This window comes from Schistocerca gregaria, chromosome 5 (assembly GCF_023897955.1).
Source record: "Schistocerca gregaria isolate iqSchGreg1 chromosome 5, iqSchGreg1.2, whole genome shotgun sequence".
Lineage (NCBI taxonomy): Eukaryota > Metazoa > Arthropoda > Insecta > Orthoptera > Acrididae > Schistocerca > Schistocerca gregaria.
This window is the reverse complement of record NC_064924.1, coordinates 343,674,623-343,698,948: the sequence shown is the minus strand read 5'-3', so window position 1 is coordinate 343,698,948 and position 24,326 is coordinate 343,674,623. Positions and strand designations below refer to the sequence as shown.

Below are 24,326 nucleotides of genomic sequence, written 5' to 3'. Positions count from 1 at the left end.
ACTGTCACTCGGAAAAAAGTATTGTTACCGAATCTGTAACATCGAACATGACAGAAGATACAGTATAAATCATTCTAAGAGGGGGACAAAGTATGTTTTGTAGGAGAATACTTAAATATTATGATAAATAAAAATAACCTGATCTTTTATTTCCTTCTGTAATACTTATGTCTAAAACTGTCAGTTCTATGAACTTGTTTATTTAGTTTTAATAATTTAATCTAAAATAAAAATTATGTACCACCATGTCCAAACATTCACATGACCTGTAAATTATACATTTTGGTAATGAGTGTTTTTGTACCTGGCTTAATGTAGAGATCGTTTGTACGAGTTAATTCACATTTAGTCAGTTTCTTGGGTATTGGGCAAATCTATCATAACATTTGATGTGTTATGTCATTTGTAGCTCTTGGAATTGATGCATGCAGCCATCGAAAGGAAGCATGCTTCCATACTCTCAGAATAGTAAGCTGAAAGAGTGGTAATCATTGCATTCCAGTGGGGAAAGTGTTAGAAATTTGAAGTAAGTTTGAAGGAAATATGATTGTATTTTTAGAGTGCTAGAGTGAAAGTGGCATGCAGAAGACAGGTCTTGGAGTTAATATAGTGGTCAAAATAGATAAAACAGAATAGCACTTTACACACAAGAAGAGCAGAAACACTAAGAGAGAATATTTTTGACCTGAAAGAACATGAATTGTCGATTGCATTTGTCCTGTTAAAGAAATGCAGTTGTAGGCATCTGTCATTTCAATCACAGTATGTTGTCAGCGATAAAGCAACAATCCTAGATAGCTTGTTGGTTAGAATTTAACATAACTTTTTCTATCTGCTGACAAAGAAACTAATCCTAACAAGTAATTCCAAGATAAATAACCATATGCATTAAGTGAGCTGAAAGAAAAAGGCATGGAAAAATTGAGATACAGTTTTGAAGACAGTGACAACCTCCTGTGCGTTGTTCCTTGTCTTTGTCGAACATTTTAAGCTTTCATCAAGTTCAAGATTTACTTCTGTTATATGGAGCAGTTATAAAATGTATAGGAATGCTAGGAATTTTCTATCAGATCAACACTCTACATTTACTTTGTTTTCAGTAATAAAACATTAAATCTGTTTGTAACACAACTTGTTGCCCCAAATGACAGTGATGTAGATGGCTTTCTACATTTATTACTGGAAATTGTGGAATTACAGAAAAATATTGACTGATATACAGTTGTCATGTTGGCTTAAGTCAATGCTTGGATGCAAAACCCCAGCACTGTTAGGGACCAGCAGCTGTTGGGATCATTTGCATTTTCAGAAATACATTGTTGTTGCAAGGCAATATGATTAGTGGTAGTGTGTGTGCACTCACTTCAAAATATTAATCACTATTATAATTTAAGATGATAATGCAGCACCTGTTTATAACCAGTGTTTTTTCAACTGCCACACAAGAGGTAATGTTTCAATCAGAATTATAATTTTGTCAAGAAACTGCTTTATGGCCTAGTACCAGAGCAACCAATGGTTCTTTTGCCAATCTTTTGTTTCTCCTTTGCTGTAACTTACAATTTTGTAATCTTCATACAATAGTTGCACTACCAGGAGTCAGTTATGCACCTTCTTCACTAGGCTGCCAGTGGTTGCAGTGGTTATGTGATAGAATTATTTCCTTGAAAATGTCTGACCATGTGTAAATACTAATCACTATTTTGCAGTATGGTGCAGTACCAAAACATGATACACACTATTTTCAGGCTGCTTGTTACATGAGATAATAATTCATTGAAAATTGTATTAATGCACGCTATGGCTGTAAAAATGAATGTATAGTTATAATACTACTACTACTACTACTACTACTACTACTACCACCACCACCACTGCTGGTAAACTCTTAACTTTCATGTGGAATTGCTTTCATTTAGAAAATTATACATTTACATCCTACTTACATTTCCTGTTGGATTTTTCCAGGTTGATCGATTAAATTTTCCATGTGGCTGTACAAGAGATGGCTGTGCTAACTCAAGTGGACGTATAGAGTTTAATCCAGTGAGGGTACGCACACACTTCATTCACACTTTGATGAGATTGGAGTTGGAGAAAAAACAGAAATTGGAAGATGAAGAAAGCGTTGGGAGCAAGCATAGGCATCTGTCACCAAGGGTCACTTGGAGTGAAGATACCCATGTACGGTGCAACTCAAGCAGATATGAAAGTTCTGGGAAATCTGTGCATGTCAGTACTGCAAACAGTGCGTCACCACGTAAGTTCAATGGCAATTTACTACGTGAAGCTGCAGTAGGTTCACATATTGAGTCAGACTCTTGTGTCCATTCTGGAAGCTTCAACAATGTGCAGTACAGAACACAAGCAGAATCTCGTGTATCGAGCAGTTCAGACATTCAGGGAACAAATTCAAGTTATTCAGGTATAGTAGGGGATTTACCTGCAAGAGAAGATTCTTTAGATCTGTATGTGTTCAGAGATGAATGCTATTCTGAAGAAAACAGTACAGAACTATCAGTGGATCAACTGGAGAGCAATGGTGTTAATCATAGTAAATTCAACTCCCACCATTCAAACATTCCTCTCCACCAGCAACGAAAACTGCAGAGTCCTGTCCATCATGAGTATGGAGCTGATAATAATTTTCATATCACTCAAAGTACAAATGTGAATCGAGGATTTAATGGTTCTGCAGTTTTGCAAGGCAGTGGGTTTTGTGAAACTGTTCAAACAAATTACACTCAGTCACAGACTGCAGCATCTGATGTTATTGGACTTTATGCTAATGACCAGGCAGCAAAGTACCATCCGTATTCATCTTCATTTCCCACTTTCACTTCACACCACCATCTTCAGACAGGCTCCTTTGGTCACTACAGTTCACTTTACAATTCAGAATTTAGTCCAAAAAATGATGTTCAAGTGCTGGATAGTGAAAGTTACAAAGGGAGAGTGGACTTAAATGCATCTAATGCACAATATAGTGAGCAACATCCAACACACCCTTCAAACAACAGTGTTTACCATGGATTTTCCTCTGTACCAAGTGCAAGGGAAAGCTATTCTCAAGACCACATCTCTTCAAGAGATGTGAATGGTAAAAACATGGTATCAACAGACATTGTACAGAACAATCATTATACCAATTTACATACAGTGTGTTCACTTAGCAATAAGTTGGAACCTTTCTCAGAGTTGCTGCAAGGACGATATTCTTATATTAATGGTGGGAATGCTCCATCAAATGGTGTTCCCTTTGAAGAGTCTAGTAACTCTGTGCAGGGTCCATCTGCAACTTTTAATAGTAATGTGACAGCAGAACAGTTGCCGCAAAACAGCATGACTTCTGGCACAGAGTCATCGTGCAATGTGAGCAAAGCTCAACTTGTTACTAATAACACAGGTTCCAGTGGTGGGACAGATGACTGTGATGAAAATTTTGGTGAAATTATTAAGAAATCTATGGTGGAAACTGTGTCTGCCTAATTTATGTTTGTTCTGGTGTATTTATAAAAAAGTATATATTGTAGTTATGATTCATTTCAGAAAAATGTAAAAATGTTTTAAATATATTGTATACTTTGAAAGAAGTTACTGTGCAGTGTATGATAACAACCCATGTTATATTTATTTTTCATCAAAAATATGAACCCATAAAAGGAAATGAAAATTTGTTTTAAACAAACCAAAAGAAACATACCTTTTGATTGCACTTCCTAATATTTACATTTGGGTGCTTTGAAACAAATTTCTGTAGATTGCCTAGAATTAGGGGGCAGGACAGGATATATAACAACAAATTCTCTTACATAATACACAATAAAATTGTAACATTGTTTTAAAAGCAGTCTATTTTCACACTTATTTTTACAATGGATAACCCATTTCATTCTTTCAAAAAAAGTCTTAAGATCTGATAAAATAAATGAGACATTTTAAATTTGGTAACTGATCTCTGAAACACACGAAACAAATAAAACAAGTTATACAATAAACACTGTTGTAGTTGCAGGGCAATGAATGGTTCATTCGCTGTATATTGTTGGTGTAAGCTGTAATGCAGCACAGCTCTACAACTGTGATGGGTATCGTATATCTCTCATATATTTGAGATAAGCTAAATGAGGTCAAACTTAGCACGCTTTTCATTTATTTTACCAGACGTGAAGCTGTTCAGTTAAGAACGAAATTGGTAATCAATGTAAACATAACTATGACAACAGACTCTGTTAAAATATGGTATTGTAACTTGGTTATAACAAATTTTCTCTGATTGATAACATGTCAAGGTTTTTATAATAAAACTGTTGTTTGCTGTCAGAGCATATTCAAAATGCTAGAAAATTTTGTATAAGAATATTTACTCTCGAAGTAAGTTGCCATGGCTTTCTTGAGGGACAGAAACTGTGTACAATCACAAGTGAATTGAGAGGTTTTCTGATACACTTCTCCAAACTTCCTGAGCAGAAATAATATTTATTGAGATATACAGCAACTGTTTGAAATTTATAACCGATTATTTATTATAGTCACAGTGATGATATAATACAGTTGATTAATGGTTTCGGCTATTAGGAACCACTTTACACTTGTTTCAGCATAACATGTCAACTTCACCACTGACTCTTGCTACTGTATTTTAATGGTAGAAGCAGCTACACATGGCAATCTCAGTTGGTACTGTAATAAATAATCAGTTATGTCTCTGTTGTTTGTATCTTACCTTTAATGTTATGAAATGAAAAGAGAAAGAGGTAAGTATTAATCTAATACACAGATATCTTTTGTAAAAGTTTTCACATACCACATTGACAATAGAAACAAGAAGTTGTGTTTTATTAAGGCAGTAGCAGACTGCTGTGCACAACGTTCAAGAAAAAACACAACTTATTTAAGATATAGATGTTCTTGGGTTTTACCTAATGGTTTTTCCTCAATTTTTGCTTCCTTACAATGACTGCTCTTCATAGCACACTTTATCATATTTTTTTTTCCTCTCTTTGTCTCTGGCAGGTCATTACTTCCTTCTTAAAAAACACACACACACACACACACACACACACACACACACACACACACACACACACATTCCGTATCCAACAAGGAAATGTGTGGAAAAATATTAGGGTTGGGTTTATTTTATTACATGCCTTTACAGCCAGATCAGATAACATTTCATTTCTTGCCTCAGTTAACAGTTTGTTATAATGTGAGTAATAATTTTATTTGAAATTAAATCTCTCTTCAATGTTGTCATTCCTTGCAGTTGCTTAGTGATATTTCACAAGTGTCACTTACAATTTGTTATAATTGTGGAATTCAAGCAGAGAGAACATGTAGAAGCAGTAAACAGTTTTAATGGACACACTGCAAAATATTTAAGTTAAACCTCACTTCACTCTTGTAGTATTTGCTTTACTAATACAAAAGAGTGTTACTTCAGTTGTTATCCATAACATATTTCTGCATGAGGTTTGCTAATAAGTGTAGATTATTTCTGGTATCCTCATTTAATTTCTCAATTGAATCCTCTAAAATTCTTTCCTCTTGTTCCATCATATAATTCTTTTTCTGTGTTACAGTCCATTCAACTGTATTGGTATCTTGTCTCATGAAACAACGTCGGCCTTGATACACCACGTAAGCCATATGCTGGAATAAAATGAAACAACTTTCACATAAATACAGATATATCGACCATACACAATATTATCTACATTTCATAAACTGTGCAAGTTTCTCATACTATGAAAGGCAGCTATCTTCTAATGGATTTACTGGGGTTGGTAGTAAAATTGGAGGGTAGGGAAAGGGCTAGTAAATTAAGGAAAAATCCTGCAAGCTGAAACAATGCATGCCATAAGAAAGAAAAAGCTTTGGCGTCTGTGGTCATTCTCAACTTCATTAACTGCATTATCATATTTCAAAATTCATGTGTACGGCAAAGTGGTCACAAACTGGAAAGATTTTGCTGAAAAAACAACTTGCACGGGAAGGTATGTGTTTTGAAGAAAATTATCTGGTACTTACCATAAGGGGATGCACACGAACTTCTATGACATATAAGTGAATTTTTGAAATGTCAACTGGTTTGTCACCAGGTTTTAAAACTGGAGTAAAAAGTACTTCATAGGAGTCGGCCCGTACTTCTGGTAATAAGCACTTGCTCATTATTCTATCAATTCCTGTAAGAAACATGTTGTACTTTTTATGTAATAGGGTTCAGTTACACAGAAATGGAAGAATCTGTTCCATATATATCAGAAAATATTCAGAAGATCATAAGTGGCCCAAATAAATGTCCATAAGGAGAAAAATTGACCATTAAAAAGTGTATTTCACATATCACGTTTTACAAATATTACAGTAAAGTCAGTAAGCACATAACTTGGGTACAGGAATTTCTACGATGTTAATATAAAGAAATACCTACTCCATTAATTTGCATATTCTTTTATTTGTGTATTGTAAACACTGCTCACTTCAAAAATTGAAGAAAGATGATAGCTGTTGATTGTTTTGTAAAAATTTCTGTCTTCCTTGTAAAAAAAAAAAGTGGTTATTTGTGAGGCACAAGGGTCTAATAGAACTGGACACCATTAATGAAGGAAGCAACTGTTGCTGAGGCAGCATATAAAAAAAAAATGAACCTCAAAATTCCACAGATCTTTATCAGGAATAGTTCACTGAGCAGGATGTACACGCTCCGGGACATACAGATGCTAACCGAGAAAATTTTTCTGGCCTGCCCATGGTGCCAGATTGCCGCATATGCGTGGAAGTCTGGGTTGTAGTGGGGAGGGGGCTACTCTCCACGTAAGCCTTGCTTGAGTCTAGTACTTTTGCTGTTTCCTCTTATTTACACTTTTCACATCATATGAAAACAAAATAGATTTCTGTGGTTGGGAGCTATCAAGTGAATTAAAATACATTCAAATAATTGTTATTAGTTTCAGTTTTCCGATCTTATTTTATTTCCATGTTTATGGCAGTCAGTTGCCTTACAGAATAATGAAGTTATTGTCAGTTTACTAAATAAATATGGCTTTCATTAACCTTTCCTCCAGAGGTAGTCAATTTATTAGAATCAAAGTGTTTCATTCTGCGCTATTGGCTAGTTTCAACTACTTACTGAAGTTAAAGTTGCACATTTTCATCTTGTGGCATGTACGACATTATGCCTCAATAAAGAACGGAACATCAGATAATACAGTACTGGTACTCCAAGAAAATGAGCATCCCTAAAACCGTCCTGAAATCTTCATTGTGTATCTGGACATATAAAAAATAGGCACTTTTAAGCTGAATTATGTATTTTAGTATGGTGTATGGAATTCCATTGCTCTATTTCTTTTATGATGTCATGTGAAATCCTTTAATACTATATATGTACAAACATATTGACTTCCTACATCATCATAGCTGCCCAAGTGAAGTAATGCCTGTTTCTGGTGCTCTCTGGCAACTGCTGAAACGAATTTATTTCTAACAGGTCATGGGAAAATATTGCTAGTGGTACTTTGGAAAGTGTTAGTTTCATAGTAAATTTCCTTGTATGCAAGATAGATTAGGTTACGTGTGCGAATTTCCAATGAATTTCTTAAATCAGAGTGTTTGACTTTCATTTAAAACTTAACATATTGAGGACTAGCCACTTAAAAGAATTTAGAGCCCAGAAGAACAGACATTGTCATCATTTAAAATTTTAGTTGCACATTTGTGTGATGTATCTTAAAAGTGTAACAAACGCAAAAAAGGCCACTATTATATGTGAAAGCTTAACTTTTCTTGTAGCTACACTGTGTACATTAATTTAAATCATTAAATGTTTCTATTTATATTAAAAACAAAGATTCCAAGACTTACCAAGCGGGAAAGCGCCGGCAGACAGGCACATGAACAAAACACACAAACAAACACACAGAATTACGAGCTTTCGCAACTGGCAGTTGCTTCGTCAGGAAAGAGGGAAGGAGAGGGAAAAATGAAAGGATGTGGGTTTTAAGGGAGAGGGTAAGGAGTCATTCCAATCCCGGGAGCGGAAAGACTTCCCTTAGGGGAAAAAAGGACAGGTGTACACTCGCGCACACACACACACACACACACACACACACACACACACACACACACACACACACACACACACACACACACATCCATCCGCACATACACAGACACAAGCAGACATATTTAAAGGCAAAGAGTTAAGGGCAGAGAGGTCAGTCGAGGCGGAAGTACAGAGGCAAAGAAGTTGTTGAAAGACAGGTGAGGTATGAACGGCGGCAACTTGAAATTAGCGGAGGTTGAGGCCTGGCGGATATCGAGAAGAGAGGATATACTGAAGGGCGAGTTCCCATCTCCGGAGTTTGGATAGGTTGGTGTTAGTGGGAAGTATCCAGATAACTCGGACGGTGTAACACTGTGCCAAGATGTGCTGGCCGTGCATCAAGGCATGTTTAGCCACAGGGTGATCCTCATTACCAACAAACACTGTCTGCCTGTGTCCATTCATGCGAATGGACAGTTTGTTGCTGGTCATTCCCACATAGAAAGCATCACAGTGCAGGCAGGTCAGTTGGTAAATCACGTGGGTGCTTTCACATGTGGCTCTCCCTTTGATCGTGTACACCTTCCGGGTTACAGGACTGGAGTAGGTGGTGGTGGGAGGGTGCATAGGACAGGTTTTACACCGGGGGCGGTTGCAAGGGTAGGAGCCAGAGGGTAGGGGAGGTGGTTTGGGGATTTCATAGGGATGAACCAAGAGGTTACGAAGGTTAGGTGGACGGCGGAAAGACACTCTTGGTGGAGTGGGGAGGATTTCATGAAGGATGGATCTCATTTCGGGGCAGGATTTTAGGAAGTCGTATCCCTGCTGGAGAGCCACATTCAAGGTCTGATCCAGTCCCGGGAAGTATTCTGTTACAAGTGGGGCACTTTTGGGGTTCTTCTGTGAGAGGTTCTGGGTTTGAAGGGATGAGGAAGTGGCTCTGGTTATCTGCTTCTGTACCAGGTTGGGAGGGTAGTTGCGGGATGCGAAAGCTGTTTTCAGGTTGTTGGTGTAATGGTCGAGGGATTCAGGACTGGAGCAGATTCGTTTGCCACGAAGGCCTAGGCTGTAGGGAAGGGACCGTTTGATATGGAATGGGTGGCAGCTGTCATAATGGAGGTACTGTTGCTTGTTGGTGGGTTTGATGTGGACGGATGTGTGCAGCTGGCCATTGGACAGATGAAGGTCAACATCTAGGAAAGTGGCATGGGATTTGGAGTAGGACCAGGTGAATCTGATGGAACCAAAGGAGTTGAGGTTGGAGAGGAAATTCTGGAGTTGTTCTTCACTGTGAGTCCAGATCATGAAGATGTCATCAATAAATCTGTACCAAACTTTGGGTTGGCAGGCTTGGGTAACCAAAAAGGCTTCCTCTAAGCGACCCATAAATAGGTTGGCATACGAGGGGGCCATCCTGGTACCCATGGCTGTTCCCTTTAATTGTTGGTATGTCTGGCCTTCAAAAGTGAAGAAGTTGTGGGTCAGGATGAAGCTGGCTAAGGTGACGAGGAAAGAGGTTTTAGGTAGGGTGGCAGGTGATCGGGGTGAAAGGAAGTGCTCCATTGCAGCGAGGCCCTGGACGTGCGGGATATTTGTGTATAGGGAAGTGGCATCAATGGTTACCAGGATGGTTTCTGGGGGTAACAGACTGGGTACGGATTCCAGGCGTTCGAGAAAGTGGTTGGTGTCTTTGATGAAGGATGGGAGACTGCGTGTAATGGGTTGAAGGTGTTGATCTACAATTTCAATGTTTCAGAAACTAATGTGCTGTTTAGAATCTATACTTTCGTAATACGAATACAAAAATATACAGCATATCGTAATATGAAAATTTGCAGTGTAAATGTTGCTGCACACCCCAGATCTTTCCAAAACTTACCCTTCCCCCTCTGAAGTTCCACATCAGTGTATAAAACCTTTACCATTCAATTAATTGATATTTTTACAGCTCCAAGGGAAAGCATACTGTCAATTACCATGAAAAAAGTGTATTTTTTACCTTGTAAGACGTTTATTAAGTGCATTTTTAACCGGGAAATCTGGGAAAAATCCGCTAATTGCCCCCCCCCCCCCCCCCCTTCTTGTCCGCGTATACCTCCTGGTGAGGGCGTCTTTCATTTTTGTTAACTTTCATTTTCTATTCTAATCTATATTATTATTGTATTATCTTTTCCTCTTTGTGTTACTTCCATTTAATCACATATTGTCACTCTTCCCATGTTTTATTGCTGTACTGCATCACAAGCTTCATAGATGAGAGCGAAATCTGAAATCTATCAAATACTGTCAAACAACATAAAAGTATTAATGAAAATGATCATAGCATAAAAATGTAACAGCAATAACACACAGGAAATTTTGTTCGATAATTTGTTTTTATGTCTTACAAGCCGGCTAAAAAGAAGATTGCTTCTCAGAGCTAAGAATAAGTTTTATGGATGAAGTTTTGAATATTATTTTGATTTCTTGTTTTATTTCAAAATGGTAAATTACTACGTAATTACTTGGAAGACTGATGTTACTGACCAGAAAATTGTATTAGAAACAGCAGTCTGAGAGACAATAAAAACAAAGGTTAATCACAGGTAGTATAAAATGTTAAAATAATCTTATAAACTGAGATGTGGGTCATTGACTAGACACAACCAATACAGACACACAAAGCAGCAATGAGGACAGGGTGCATTATCTAGTTTTTAATTGTTTTCAAATGTTTATCATTGAGTGGAGCAGTTATTATTATTATCATCATCCTTTTCATTTATTCCAAGGATAATAAAATGAGATAAAATTATTTAAATTATTGTTAACAATCAACATTCTATCAGACCTCCTGTGAAAGTACTTCAGGACTGCACACAGAAATAAAACAGAAAATTTAGGATGGAATAACAGTAATATGAAACAGGATGTATTTTATATTATTGCACACAAATGATACAGACAAGATGCATAAGATAGGTGATTAAAATGAGAACAGAATGGCTGGCCAGTTCTTATATCAGAAAGTGAACTACCAATGCAAACAATTAAAAGTATTGGCTTTTTAGGGTTCCACACCTGTCAGGAAAACCAGAACCTGTATAGAATCACTCTGTTGTCCCTCGTCTGGTCGACTGTTAAGACCCCTTCTTCTCAGGAGTGGAAGACAAGGGTATCATCAGGTGTGCACAGGGAAGTGTGATACGAACACTGTTGTTCTCTATATACAAGAATATAATTGGTGGACAGGGTGGGCAGCAATCAGCGGTTGTTTGCTGATGATGCCATAGTGTACAGTTAGGTGTCAAAGCTGAGTGAGTGAGTGAGTGTAGTGTACGAAGATACAAGATGACGACAGACAAAATTTCCAATTGGTGTGATGAATGGCAAGCAAGCCCTAAGTGTGGAAAAATATAAGTTAATGCAGATGAGTATGAAGAAAAAACCAGTAATGTTCAGATACAGTATTATTAGTGCCCTGCTTGACACAGTCAAGTCTTTTAAATATCTGGGCATAACATTTGAAAGTGATATGAGGTGGAACGAGCATGTGAGAACTGTGGTAGGGAAGGAGAGTGGTTGACTTTGGTTTATTGGGAGAATTTTAGGAAACAGTGGTTCACCTATAGCGGAGACTGCATATAGGGTGCTGCTGCAGCCTATTCTTGAGTAGAAGGTCAGATTGAAGGAAGACATTGAAGCAGTTCTGAGGTAGGCTGCTAGATTTGTTACCGGTAGGTTTGATGAACACAAGTGTTACGGAGATGCTTCGAGATGAAATGGGAATCCCTGGAGAGAATGCAACATTGTTTATCCCTTGCTCTATTTGTGAGTAGAACAGGAAAGGAAACGACTAGCAGTGCTACATGCACCGTACGGTAGCTTGCGGAGTATCTATGTAGATGCATAAAGTTGAACTTCGTCACATGCTATGGCCTATGATCCCTGGGTGGTGCAATAACGTAAGGTTCTAAGTCAGTGCAATCAAACGATACTGCCATTTATGTCACATATTTTGATACTTGCAGACTCACTCATCAAAACATATAGGGTACTTCCTGTTTATCTAGACTTACGGAATTTTGCAAGAATAAAGGTTTCACAGTACAAGTAACGAACAAAAAACCTGAAAATTGCTAAATTGTGATTCTGTCTCATAAAAAAGTGTTTTTGGCATTAGAACTAACTTCACATTCATCATCTGTGAAAAGTGTAAGATAAAAATATTACTGCATGCAAACATAAATGTAAGTAGTAGTCATGTTTTAGTAAGTAAATAAAACATAATTTATTAAATCTAATCTCTCTGTACATATATAAACTAATGTCTTCTGCTCACTTCTTTTTGTATGTACAGCCTAGTCTCAGGAATTGCTGTAGAGATTCTGATATGTTTGTGGAATTCCTGGGACCGATTCGTTTGCCAGTATTGATATTAACAACAGGCAAAATCTGTCAAGTGTCTCAATTCCCAGGATGGATAAACCATTTTTATACGTAATTAATTTTGTGTGGAACCTTCATTATGAGAGTTCTAATCAGACTTGGTCATTTGTTCACTTCTTTTTACAATCAGGCCCAGATGTCTGTGTGATGTCACAGTTAAGGCTCTCCATCTGCTTCAGTCTTCTGCCATCTGTCTCCAAGACTCCCAGCTGCAGCAAGTCTTGTCTTACACTATCCCTCCATGTCTTCTTAGATCTTCTCACTGGTCTGCTGACTGATGGGATCCATTTGATTGTAGTTTATGGCTGTCTTGTTTCTCCCATTTTTCCTGCGTGTCCAGTCCATTGGAGTCTTATGCTTTTCATCACTCCAGTCATTTTAGGCCTGTTTTGTAGATCTAGTTCTGTACTGTGGCTCCTTCTCCATTCACATATAGTTGGATCTCAGACGTGCATGTATTTTCCTCAGGACCTTTCTATCAGATTAAGCAGTCTGAAAGTCTTGTTTTCGGGTGCTCCACATTTGACAAGCATATAGTACTACTGGATTTATTAATGTTTTGTATATTTTAGTTGTTGTGATATGCTTCTTCACTTTAATACAGGTTTTAGGGAAAAATAACATCTGTTTCCCTCTCTGCAGTCTTGCTGTAATCTCCACTTCAGTTTGTTTCTTCAGTAAAAACAGTCCAAGATATTCTGAATTCTTTTACATGCTTATACCTGGCACAGTTTGCTGTTAGATGGTGGTAGTGCAGGAGCTCTCTTCATATTGCCATGTACTCAATTTTTTCACTACTGATTTGTAGCCCGAACCTTGATGCCATAGCTTCCAGAGTCTGAATGCTTTTTTAAGTTCTTCTCGTGTGAATGCTATTAGTACAATACCATTCTGCAGAGGCCAAACAGGCAATATTCTCTTTGTTGTAGGCAATATTCTCTTTGTTGAATTCCTGCATTATCTTTTTGATTACCAGACTGAAAGGAGGAGATGGTAATCCACCTCCTTGTCGTAATCCTTTATGCACTGGGAAGCTTTATCATCCGCACCGTTGTCTCATGGTAGGGTTCTCCCTTCCCGAGCATGGGGCTCTAAGTTAGATTCCCGACAGGTCAGGGATTTTCACCTGCACCGAGATGACTGAGTGTTGCTGTGTCCATCATCATCATCGTCATCATCATCCATCCCCATTATGGTCGGAGGAAGGCCTAGTACAACGGTGCAGGTCTCCCCCATCATTCCCCTATGCTCTGTCAAGAAGCATGGGACTTCATTTCCATTGCACATTAACCACCATAGATTTTGTGCCGTTAATTCCTGGCTGTATTCATACATTTTCTTACAGACCTGCTCTAAGACAAAAATCTGATCAGCAGTTGATCAACCTGTTTGGATGCTTCCTTGGTGCTCCCCAATTATTGAAGAGTAGAAGAAAATATTGCCAGCTTCCCAGACTTTTATGTTGCTTCTTCAAGAAGGAGAAAGGGTGTGGTTTTGAGGATGAGAGAAGCTTTTTCTCACGACAGAGGTGCCCTCTGTCCCTCTCAACATGGATTCTTTTTCACCTGCGTACCCTTTCTAAAGTATAGGATATATCAAAAAGAATCCTCTACCTTGAGGTGCATGGCACTGTCAATGCGGTATTCAAATTATTCCCACAGTGGAGCGATCATGTCTCGAGTAACAGCTTTCACAGCTGCTGTTATGCGATGTCTCAGTTCATTCATTGTTGTTGATAACAAGAGGCATATAAACAGATACTTTTGTAACCCCTGCAAGAGACAGTCACATAAAGTCGGATCTGGTGACCTTGGAGACCAGTAATGTAAGGCTGAATCATTTGGTTCAGTGTGACTGATCCATCATTCAGTAATCTTTGATTTTAAAATTCCCATACTTCCAGATGCCAGTGTTGGCAGTGTCCCATCCTGTTGGTAAATGAAGTCATTTGAGTCGGTCTCCAACTGTGGGAAAATAAAGTACTGAAGCATATCGAGATATGTGCCTTCTGTAACAAGTGTTCTCGGCAAAGAAAAATGGATCTTACATCTTTTCCCATAAAACTGCACAAAGCACATTAAATTTTGGCGAGTCCCTCTCATGTTGTTCAACTTCATGTGGTCATTCCATTCCTCATATTCTCACATTATGACGATTTGCCTTTCCATTTAAATGGAATGTTGCCTCGTCTCTAAACACTAGGCATGGAAGAAAACTGTCATCCTCCATTTCGCCAAATTACAGAACTTCACACGTTGTTGTTTATCACATTCACAAAGAGCTGAATTTTGTATGGTTTCATGTGTAAATGTTGAGGTAACACATGGCAGATTGACATCAGGGGCATGTTGAGATGTCAAGCTCCACGGCAAACTGATTCCTGCGGACCCCTTATGGAACTTTGACGGATGCATTCAACATCTGCTTCAGACACTCAGAGAGCGCCAAGTGATTTTTCTTTACACAAACAACCAGTTTCCCAGAATTGTTCATACCATCCTCTACTGCTCTGTGCTATAGGAGGATCCACACCATACCTAGTTTGAAACTTGCGCTAAAAAGTTATTACTGATCCGCACTGCACAAAACATAGAACACAAAACACTTTCTGTTGTCCCGACACCATTTTTACTAGAACTGAAGTCGGTGCGCACAGCTGCTACCAAGCGGGAACCATGTAAAACTTGAGAGTTTGCTCTTTCCAACAGTACGTTGTTCACACGTGTATCTCAAACAACATAATAGTTATGATATATATTTTTTAATTGGGTGGGCCTTTGATACAACCTGTATTTGTCTGGAGTGTAGCCATGTGTGGAAGTGATAGATGGACAACAAGCAGTTTAGAAAGAAGAGAACAGAAGTTTTTGAAATGTGGTGCTGCAGAAGAATGCTGAAGATTTAAGTGGGTGGATCACGTAAGCTATGAGGAGGTACTGAATAGAACTGGGATGAAAAGAAATTTGTGGCACATCCTGACTAGAAAAAGGGATCTGTTGGTAGGACGTTGTGAAACATCAAGGGATCACCAATTAAGTACTGGAGGGAAATGTTGGAGTAAAAATTGTAGATGGGGGTCAAAAGATGAATACAGTAAGTGACTGACTATTTCTTTCTGCTTTACTTTTCGTTCAATACATCAGATTCTATTAAAAAAGATGAGTACCGGCCAGATACTTTGTCCCTTTGTGGTCTTACAGTTTTCTCGATTGAATTTTACTTCTGACACAATATAAGTAGTTGTTTGATAAGCTCTATGCACAGTTGTTTATGATGTATTTATAACTGTTAATGAAGATAGTTTCAAAATAGTTGAAACATTTTGATATCAATGCAGCACCTTTTGTGTAAAAAGTACCACGCGATTTTGAAAAGATAGACTCAGATCAACACATTCAAAATGTATTCATAAATTACAAAGAGAAAGACAAGAATAATGGGCAAAGTTGATACTGAAAATGGCGCACAAAGAAATTTTCAGAATTTGACAAGTGGCTTTTTGTATTTCAAATTTTTTTTATAGATTTCTAATTTTAAAATGTATAAGAAAAATTAACATCTTGACAAATGTCTAACTAAAGTAGTAGACCACAGTCATTATAAGAATAAATATAGCACCTCAGAGTACCAATTTTCAAAATTTTACAGCTCTAAGATAAGTGTAACACTGTGGTGATGGGTTGTACAATGCGCTCTTGAGATCACTAAGATTTGAGCAGAAAAGTTTTCCAGTGGATGAGCTGTTTAGATAGGATCTGCTAGTTTTTAAGTGTTTTCAACGAACAAACTTGGCAAGATTCACGCATTAATTTCTTTAGTTAGAGGTGATTATACTACTAAGCAGAGCACCCACAACAACAACAACACACATTGAATGGGACTCTCATGACAGAAAGGAAGCATACTTTACTTGTCAGATAGAGGGGCAGTGTAGAGGGAGGTAAAACAGAGCCCCTCTTGCAATAGTGGAATCATCATGTGTTTTTCAGGCTTCTGTGACATGATGCCTGCAAATCCACTTTTTTTGACAATATTATGAAAAGGATAGTTGACACATACCATGTAGCAGAGACGCTCAGTAGCAACTATCCTTTTCATAATAATGTCATTATTCTATCCATTCTGGGTTTTCCATTGTTTAAATCTACTTTTTTGTGGTTGATGACTAAATAAAATCTGATAAAAAACTGCAACTCACCATAAAGCAGAGACGTTGAGACAAGCACAACAAAAAGGCTACTAAACACACAAGCTTATGGCTAGAAGGCATAGTATTTTTTGTTGTGCCTGTCTGCAATTCAACATATCCGCTGTATGGTAAGTAGCACTCTTTCCTTTTAATAGTATTGTCACTATTCCATCTTGGATTTTCCATTATTAAATGAATTACAATAAATATAATTATTCTGGACACAATGTGCTTGTAGCTTATTTTGGCATCAACCAGAAACAAGTAAATACCTGCCACTGAATTCAAACTTTTGTCAAAATTTTCAACTACTGGCAGTACTGGTGTGAAGAGCAGTCTTCTAGTAAACAAGCTGTTACTTACATAAGAAATGTGTGTTGCCATTTGAATATGGAATCTGACCTGAAACACTATCGGAGGATTGGAGGCTGGGGAAGAGGATTGCTGTTCGAAGATGATATAACTAATCATTTTTTCTCACTTAAAACTACACATTTTCTCACGCTGAAACAAAAAGTGCTGTAATGCCACTTTTTTTTTTCTTCTATATTTTTGTATCAATATTTCTTCCAGTGAAGTAATAACAAATACCCTTGGTGGGAAGAAGATTGGTCACAATAGTTCCAAAAGCTTTTATATTAATTTGCTTGGTATACTTATTGGAAAAATGAGCTAAGAGAAAATATCAGTGAAACAAGGTATTGTTTAAAATTTACTCGCATAAGAGGAAAATATGAGGGCTCTCAAACTATGAGTATAAAAACCAAAAAATATCATTGTAGGAAGGGAAAGGTTACTGAACAAATAGGGCAACAAAAGGAAATTACTAGCCATTTATATTATTTCACTGAACTAATTGGTTATTAGTAAATAATTATATATATATTAAAAAACAAAGATGATGTGACTTACCAAACAAAAACGCTGGCAGGTCGATAGACACACAAATAAACACAAACATACATACAAAATTCTAGCTTTCGCAACCAACGGTTGCATCTTCAGGAAAGAGGGAAGGAGAGGGAAAGATGATATGATGTGGCTTTAAGGAAGAGGGTAAGGAGTCATTCCAATTCCGGGTGCGGAAAGACTTATCTTAGGGGGAAAATAAGATAGGTATACACTCACGTGCACACACACACATGTCCATCCGCACATACTCAGACACAAGCAGACATTTGTAAAGACAAACAGTTTGGGCAGAGATGTCAGTCGAGGCGGAAGTACAGAGGCAAAGAAGTTGTTGAAAGACAGGTGAGGTATGAGCGGCGGCAACTTGAAATTAGCAGAGGTTGAGGCCTCACGGATATCGAGAAGAGAGGATATACTGAAGGGTAAGTTCCCATCTCCAGAGTTCTGACAGGTTGGTGTTAGTGGGAAGTATCCAGATAACTCGGACGGTGTAACATTGTGCCAAGATGTGCTGGCCGTACACCAAGGCATGTTTAGCCACAGGGTGATCCTCATTACCAACAAACACTGTCTGCCTGTGTCCATTCATGCGAATGGACAGTTTGTTGCTGGTCATTCCCACATAGAAAGCTTCACAGTGTGGGCAGGTCAGTTAGTAAATCACATGGATGCTTTCACACGTGGCTCTGCCTTTGATCGTGTACATCTTCCGGGTTACAGGACTGGCGTAGGTGGTGGTGGGAGGGTGCATGGGACAGGTTTTACACCGGGGGCAGTTGCAAGGGTAGGAGCCAGAGGGTAGGGAAGGTGGTTTGGGCATTTCATAGGGATGAACTAAGAGGTTACGAAGGTTAGGTGGATGGCGGAAAGACGTTCTTGGTGGAGTTGGGAGGATTTCATGAAGGATGGATCTCATTTCAGGGCAGGATTTGAGGAAGTTGTATCCCTGCTGGAGAGCCACATTCAGAGACTGATCCAGTCCCGGAAAGTATCCTATCACAAGTGTGGCACTTTTGTGGTTCTTCTCTGGGAGGTTCTGGGTTTGAGGGGATGAGGAAGTGGCTCCGGTTATTTGCTTCTGTACCAGGTCGGGAGGGTAGTTGTGGGGTGCAAAAGCTGTTTTCAGGTGGTTGGTGTAATGGTTCAAAGATTCCGGACTGGAGCAGATTCGTTTGCATGAAGACCTAGGCTGTAGGGAAGGGACTGTTTGATGTGGAATGGGTGGCAGCTGTCATAATGGAGGTACTGTTGCTTGTTGGTGGGTTTGATGTGGATGGACGTGTGAAGCTGGCCATTGGACAGATGGAGGTCAACGTCAAGGAAAGTGGCATGGGTTTTGGAGTAGGTCCAGGTGAATCTGATGGAACCAAAGGAGTTGAGGTTGGAGAGGAAATTCTGGAGTTGTTCTTCACTGTGAGTCCAGATCATGAAGATGTCATCAATAAATCTGAACCAAACTTTGGGTTGGCAGGCCTGGGTAACCAAGAAGGCTTCCTCTAAGCAACCCTTGAATAGGTTGGCGTACGAGGGGGCCATCCTGGTGCCCATGGCTGTTCCCTTTAATTGTTGGTATGTCTGGCCTTAAAAGTGAAGAAGTTGTGGGTCAGAATGAAGCTGCCTAAGGTAATGAGGAAAGAGGTTTTAGATAGAGTGGCAGGTGATCGGCGTGAAAGGAAGTGCTCCATCGCAGCAAGGCCCTGGACGTGCAGAATATTTGTGTATAAGGAAGTGGCATCAATGAATACAAGGGTGGTTTCCGTGGGTAACAGATTGTGTAAGGATTCCAGGCGTTCGAGAAAGTGGTTGGTGTCCTTGATGAAGGATGTGAGACTGCATGTAATGGGTTGAAGGTGTTGGTCTATGTAGACAAACATACGTTCTGTGGGGGCTTGGTAACCAGCTACAATGGGGCAGCCCGGATGATTGGGTTTGTGAAATTTAGGAAGAAGGTAGAAGGTAGAAGGTAGGGGTACGGGGTGTCGGTGGGGTTAGGAGGTTGATGGAGTCAGGTGAAAGGTTTTGTAGGGGGCCAAGGTTCTGAGGATTCCTTGAAGCTTCGCCTGGACCTCAGGAATGGGATTACCTTGGCAAGCTTTGTATGTGGTGTTGTCTCAAAGCTGACACAGTCCCTCAGCCACATACTCCTGACGATCAAGTACCACTGTCGTGGAACCCTTGCCCACCGGAAGAATGACGATGGATCGGTCAGCCTTCAGGTCACGGATAGCTTGGGCTTCAGCAGTGGTGATGTTGGGAGTAGGAATTTCCTCTCCAACCTCAATTCCTTTGGTTCCATCAGATTCACTGGTCCTACTCCAAAACCCATGCCACTTTCCTTGATGTTGACCTTCCTCTGTCCAATGGCCAGTTTCACACGTCCGTCCACATCAAACCCACCAACAAGCAACAGTACCTCCATTATGAGAGGTGCCACCCATTCCACATCAAACAGTCCCTTCCCTTCAGCCTAGGTCTTCGTGGCAAACGAATCTGCTCCAGTCCGGAATCCTTGAACCATTACACTAACAACCTGAAAACAGCTTTTGCATCGCGCAACCTGAAAACAGCTTTTGCATCGCGCAACTACCCTCCCGACCTGGTACAGAAGCAAATAACCAGAGCCACTTCCTCATCCCCTCAAACCCAGAACCTCCCACAGAAGAACCACAAAAGTGCCCCACTTGTGACAGGACACTTTCCGGGACTGGATCAGACTCTGAATGTGGCTCTCCAGCAGGGATACAACTTCCTCAAATCCTGCCCTGAAATGAGATCCATCCTTCATGAAATCCTCCCAACTCCACCAAGAGTGTCTTTCCACCATCCACCTAACCTTCGTAACCTCTTAGTTCAACCCTATGAAATGCCCAAACCACCTTCCCTACCCTCTGGCTCCTACCCTTGTAACTGCCCCCGGTGTAAAACCTGTCCCATGCACCCTCCCACCACCACCTACTCCAAGTCCTGTAACCCGGAAGATGTACACGATCAAAGGCAGAGCCACGTGTGAAAGCATCCATGTGATTTACCAACTGACCTGCCCACACTGTGAAGCTTTCTATGTGGGAATGACCAGCAACAAACTGTCCATTCGCATGAATGGACACAGGCAGACAGTGTTTGTTTGTAATGAGGATCACCCTGTGGCTAAACATGCCTTGGTGTACGGCCAGCACATCTTGGCACAATGTTACACCGTCCGAGTTATCTGGATACTTCCCACTAACACCAACCTGTCAGAACTCCAGAGATGGGAACTTACTCTTCAGTACATCCTCTCTTTTCGATATCCGCCAGGCCTCAACCTCCGCTAATTTCAAGTTGCCGCCGCTCATACCTCACCTGTCTTTCAACAACTTCTTTGCCTCTGTACTTCCGCCTCGACTGACATCTCTGCCCAAACTCTTTGCCTTTACAAATGTCTGCTTGTGTCTGTGTACGTGCGGATGGATATGTGTGTGTGTGTGTGTGTGTGTGTGTGCGCGCGCGAGTGTACACCTGTCCTTTTTTCCCCCTAAGGTAAGTCTTTCTGCTCCCGGAATTGGAATGACTCCTTACCCTCTCCCCTTAAAACCCACATCCTTTCGTCTTTCCCCCTCCTTCCCTCTTTCCTGAAGAAGCAACCGTTGGTTGCGAAAGCTAGAATTTTGTGTGTATGTTTGTGTTTGTTTGTGCGTCTATCGACCTGCCAGCGCTTTTGTATGGTAAGTCACATCATCTTTGTTTTAGATATAATTTTCCCACTTGGAATGTTTCCCTCTATTATATTCATATAATTAATTATATATATTTTTATCTTCTGTGGCAAATCTTAACTAATTGAAATTCATTTATCCAGGAAAACTGAGTCCTATAAAGATTAAATCACAGGTCATTTGTAGAAAAAAAGCATAAAGTTTTACCATTTCTAAACACATCTTTATCTTCTCGATGTAACACTATCCCTGTGACTATTGATTGTTTGGATAAACCAAAGTACATTGTGCTCTCTGCATTGTTGTTTAAAAGACCACACAGAACCTGAAAATACAGCAAAGAGGTTTATAAATATTAGTTTCTATTTACATATTTTCAGTACTACAAAATTAATTTAAATAATTAATTTTACCGGGATACTGATATTTTGTGAAGATTATATACGTGAGCCTTCTGCAAAATGTCCTTCTCCTGGTAATCAACTAAATTGTTTGTTGCATGGATTTATGGAAACAATCTCTCACTCTTACTAACCTCAAGCTACACCATTCTTTGGTTTCTCAAGCCAAGCACCTCCCCCACTCCTCTCTAATTTATGTAACTCTTCTGGACAGAATATCTTATTAGGCTTTTAGGAAAACTGTATGTGGGTAAAGGCATTCCCCCATCTGAAGATCATGTGGTCACGATTTATTACATCAACTTTTTAATACAGGCTACCAAAACATGCTACTTTCATGCTGAGCTGTGCCAGTGAACTGGTGTGCTAGCAACTGACACATCAATTGAAGATACAGGGCACAGGCAAAATAATATGAACAGTGGTAGTAATGGAATGGTTGTGTTTGACATTCGATAAGGCAGGTAAGGCACGTGCCGCACTGGACTGCCTGTGTTCAGTACAGACTAGGCATCAGTGCAGGTTGTTTACAAGTAATGCATACTTTGTATTTGCATTCAGAAAAAAATGAAAGACCTAACAGAGTTCCAAACAGGGCAGACTGAGTGGGCCCGATTACCTGGAGAATCAGTAACAAAGACCACCAACTTATTGAATGTTTCAAGAGCAACTGTTTCAGCAGTCATGACAGCCTACACAAAATGTGGAAAGACATCATTGTGTAAACATAATAGGGAGCACAAATCAAAACTAAATGACAGAGATTGTCACATGCTAACACGAACTGTGTCAAAACTACACAAAACTACTGTGAGCTACGTAATTGCAAAACTCAATAGCCATATTTGAGACCCTGTATCTATCAACACTGTCTGCTGAGAACTCGGTGAAGTGAATATTCATGGATGAGCTGCTATACTGAAACCATTAGTGACAACAATCAATGTAAAGAGACACAAAACATGGTGTCAGGAGCATAAATTCTGGACAGCTGATCAGTGGAAACACGTCATATGGTCCGACAAGTCAACGTCTTCATTATTTCCAACATCAAGTTGGGTTTACGTCTGGAAAACACAAAAAGGAGCCTACAATCCTGATTGCTTGATTTCAACGATTAAGCTTGGAGGCGTAAGTGTGATGGTGTGGACAGTCAAATTATGGTATTGTGCTGGTCCCATCATTACTCTCAATGGTCATGTTACAGTCAATGATTATGTGAAAATTTTAGGTGATCAGGTGCAACCCATGATTCAAATGTTGTTCCCCAACAATGATGCCATATTTTAGGATGATAATGCACCCATTCACACAGCCAGGACAGTACAATCGTTGTATGAGGAGCATGCAACTAAACTGCAGCCTCTTCCCTGGCCAGTGCAGTCCGCAGACTTGAACATTAGCAAACCCTTGTTGGTGATACAGGAGTGCAAAATCTGGAGCAGTTTCCTGCCTCCCTTGTCACTACAATATTTAGAAAAGGTTCTGATTGAAGAGTGGCATAACATTCCACTGGAGACTATACAATCACTATATGTGAGTAAACCATTCGCAAGAAAGTACAGATGTTCACATTATTTTGCCTATGGCCTGTATCTGATTTGGAACATATGCCCATGCTTGAAGAATTACTGTCACTAATTGTAGGTAGTCTACTCCCGTCAATGAACACACAATTTAACAACCTTTCTTATGGTGTTATATTAATTAGACAGGTGAAAACTTGACCTTGCACATATAACCAACATGCATAAAAACTGAAGCACACCTCGGTATTCAAACTGTAATCGTTTTGTTTGTTCAGCCAATGTAACAATCATTATCAGAAGTTGTTAACTTTCTTTCATAGTGTTATAGTGTAGCTGGGTACTAGAATGAATCTCTGTCTGAAACATAACATGCACTCTTTGGAACCTTCCAGGCAGATTTTATAAAGAAAAATCCGAAGCATATTCCACAACATTCCACCTTGACTAATGCAAAAATATTTCAATATACTAGTCTTGGAATCTAAGTGTAAAGTTTAAAACTTATTTCAGTTTGGCATGGATGTAATTCTGTTCATTATTTCATTTAGGTGAGTGCAGTAGTGTGTGCAGTAGTGATAATTTACACAGGTAAAACAGCCTTTGCTGTTAAGACTCAAGTAAGCACCACCAATTAAAAGTACTTTTCTAGTTTCTGTGGCCTTTCCAGGCTCAGTATTCAGTTTTCTTGTTCTGCAAGAGATGTATTCCAATGCATTCTGATGATAGTATTGTGAGGTGTGTTTTGAGTTGACACCTGTGGTACATTACACAAAACTGAAGTGTGGCTTTGATACGTTATTATCATCAGCAACTAATTAGATCAAGGCCAAATTTGCAGGACTTGTAACAGAACTTCTTGAACATCAGAGATGTAGAATATACTGCTAGAAGCAGGACAATGGTGGACTAAATGTGTGAGGGCAAACTGAAAAGTAATGCCTTTGAATTTTTTATGTGTAAACTCTTAAAGCTTTTTAAATAAAACAAACTTTCTTAATGTTCTACACGTCTACATATTTCTTTTTCAGCAGAGTCACCCTGGCAGTTAGTTGATACTGTCACTTTAGAATATTAGACTTTGTTGATGGAACTACACTCTCACCTCTGCTTTCATCAGAATAC

The 24,326-nt window shown here is 39.3% G+C and overlaps 2 protein-coding genes across 10 annotated transcripts in view; one reads left to right on the top strand and one right to left on the bottom strand.

The window, feature by feature from the left end:
- The window catches only part of LOC126272914 (uncharacterized), a 194,526-nt gene extending 190,933 nt beyond the window's left edge, over window positions 1–3,593 (top strand). For all 5 annotated transcript variants that reach the window (XM_049976196.1, XM_049976197.1, XM_049976194.1 and 2 more), the window contains one exon: window positions 1,969–3,593. In XM_049976196.1, the coding sequence (XP_049832153.1) occupies window positions 1,969–3,489 (1,521 nt within the window). In that variant the 3' untranslated portion in view covers window positions 3,490–3,593. The remainder of the gene's footprint in view (window positions 1–1,968) is intronic.
- A 1,516-nt stretch (window positions 3,594–5,109) lies between these two features.
- LOC126272915 (uncharacterized) overlaps window positions 5,110–24,326 on the bottom strand; it is a 211,172-nt gene continuing 191,955 nt past the window's right edge. For all 5 annotated transcript variants that reach the window (XM_049976200.1, XM_049976201.1, XM_049976203.1 and 2 more), the window contains 3 exons: window positions 21,482–21,599; window positions 6,034–6,188; window positions 5,110–5,655 (listed from right to left, as the gene is read on the bottom strand). In XM_049976200.1, the coding sequence (XP_049832157.1) occupies window positions 5,443–5,655; window positions 6,034–6,188; window positions 21,482–21,599 (486 nt within the window). In that variant the 3' untranslated portion in view covers window positions 5,110–5,442. The remainder of the gene's footprint in view (window positions 5,656–6,033; window positions 6,189–21,481; window positions 21,600–24,326) is intronic.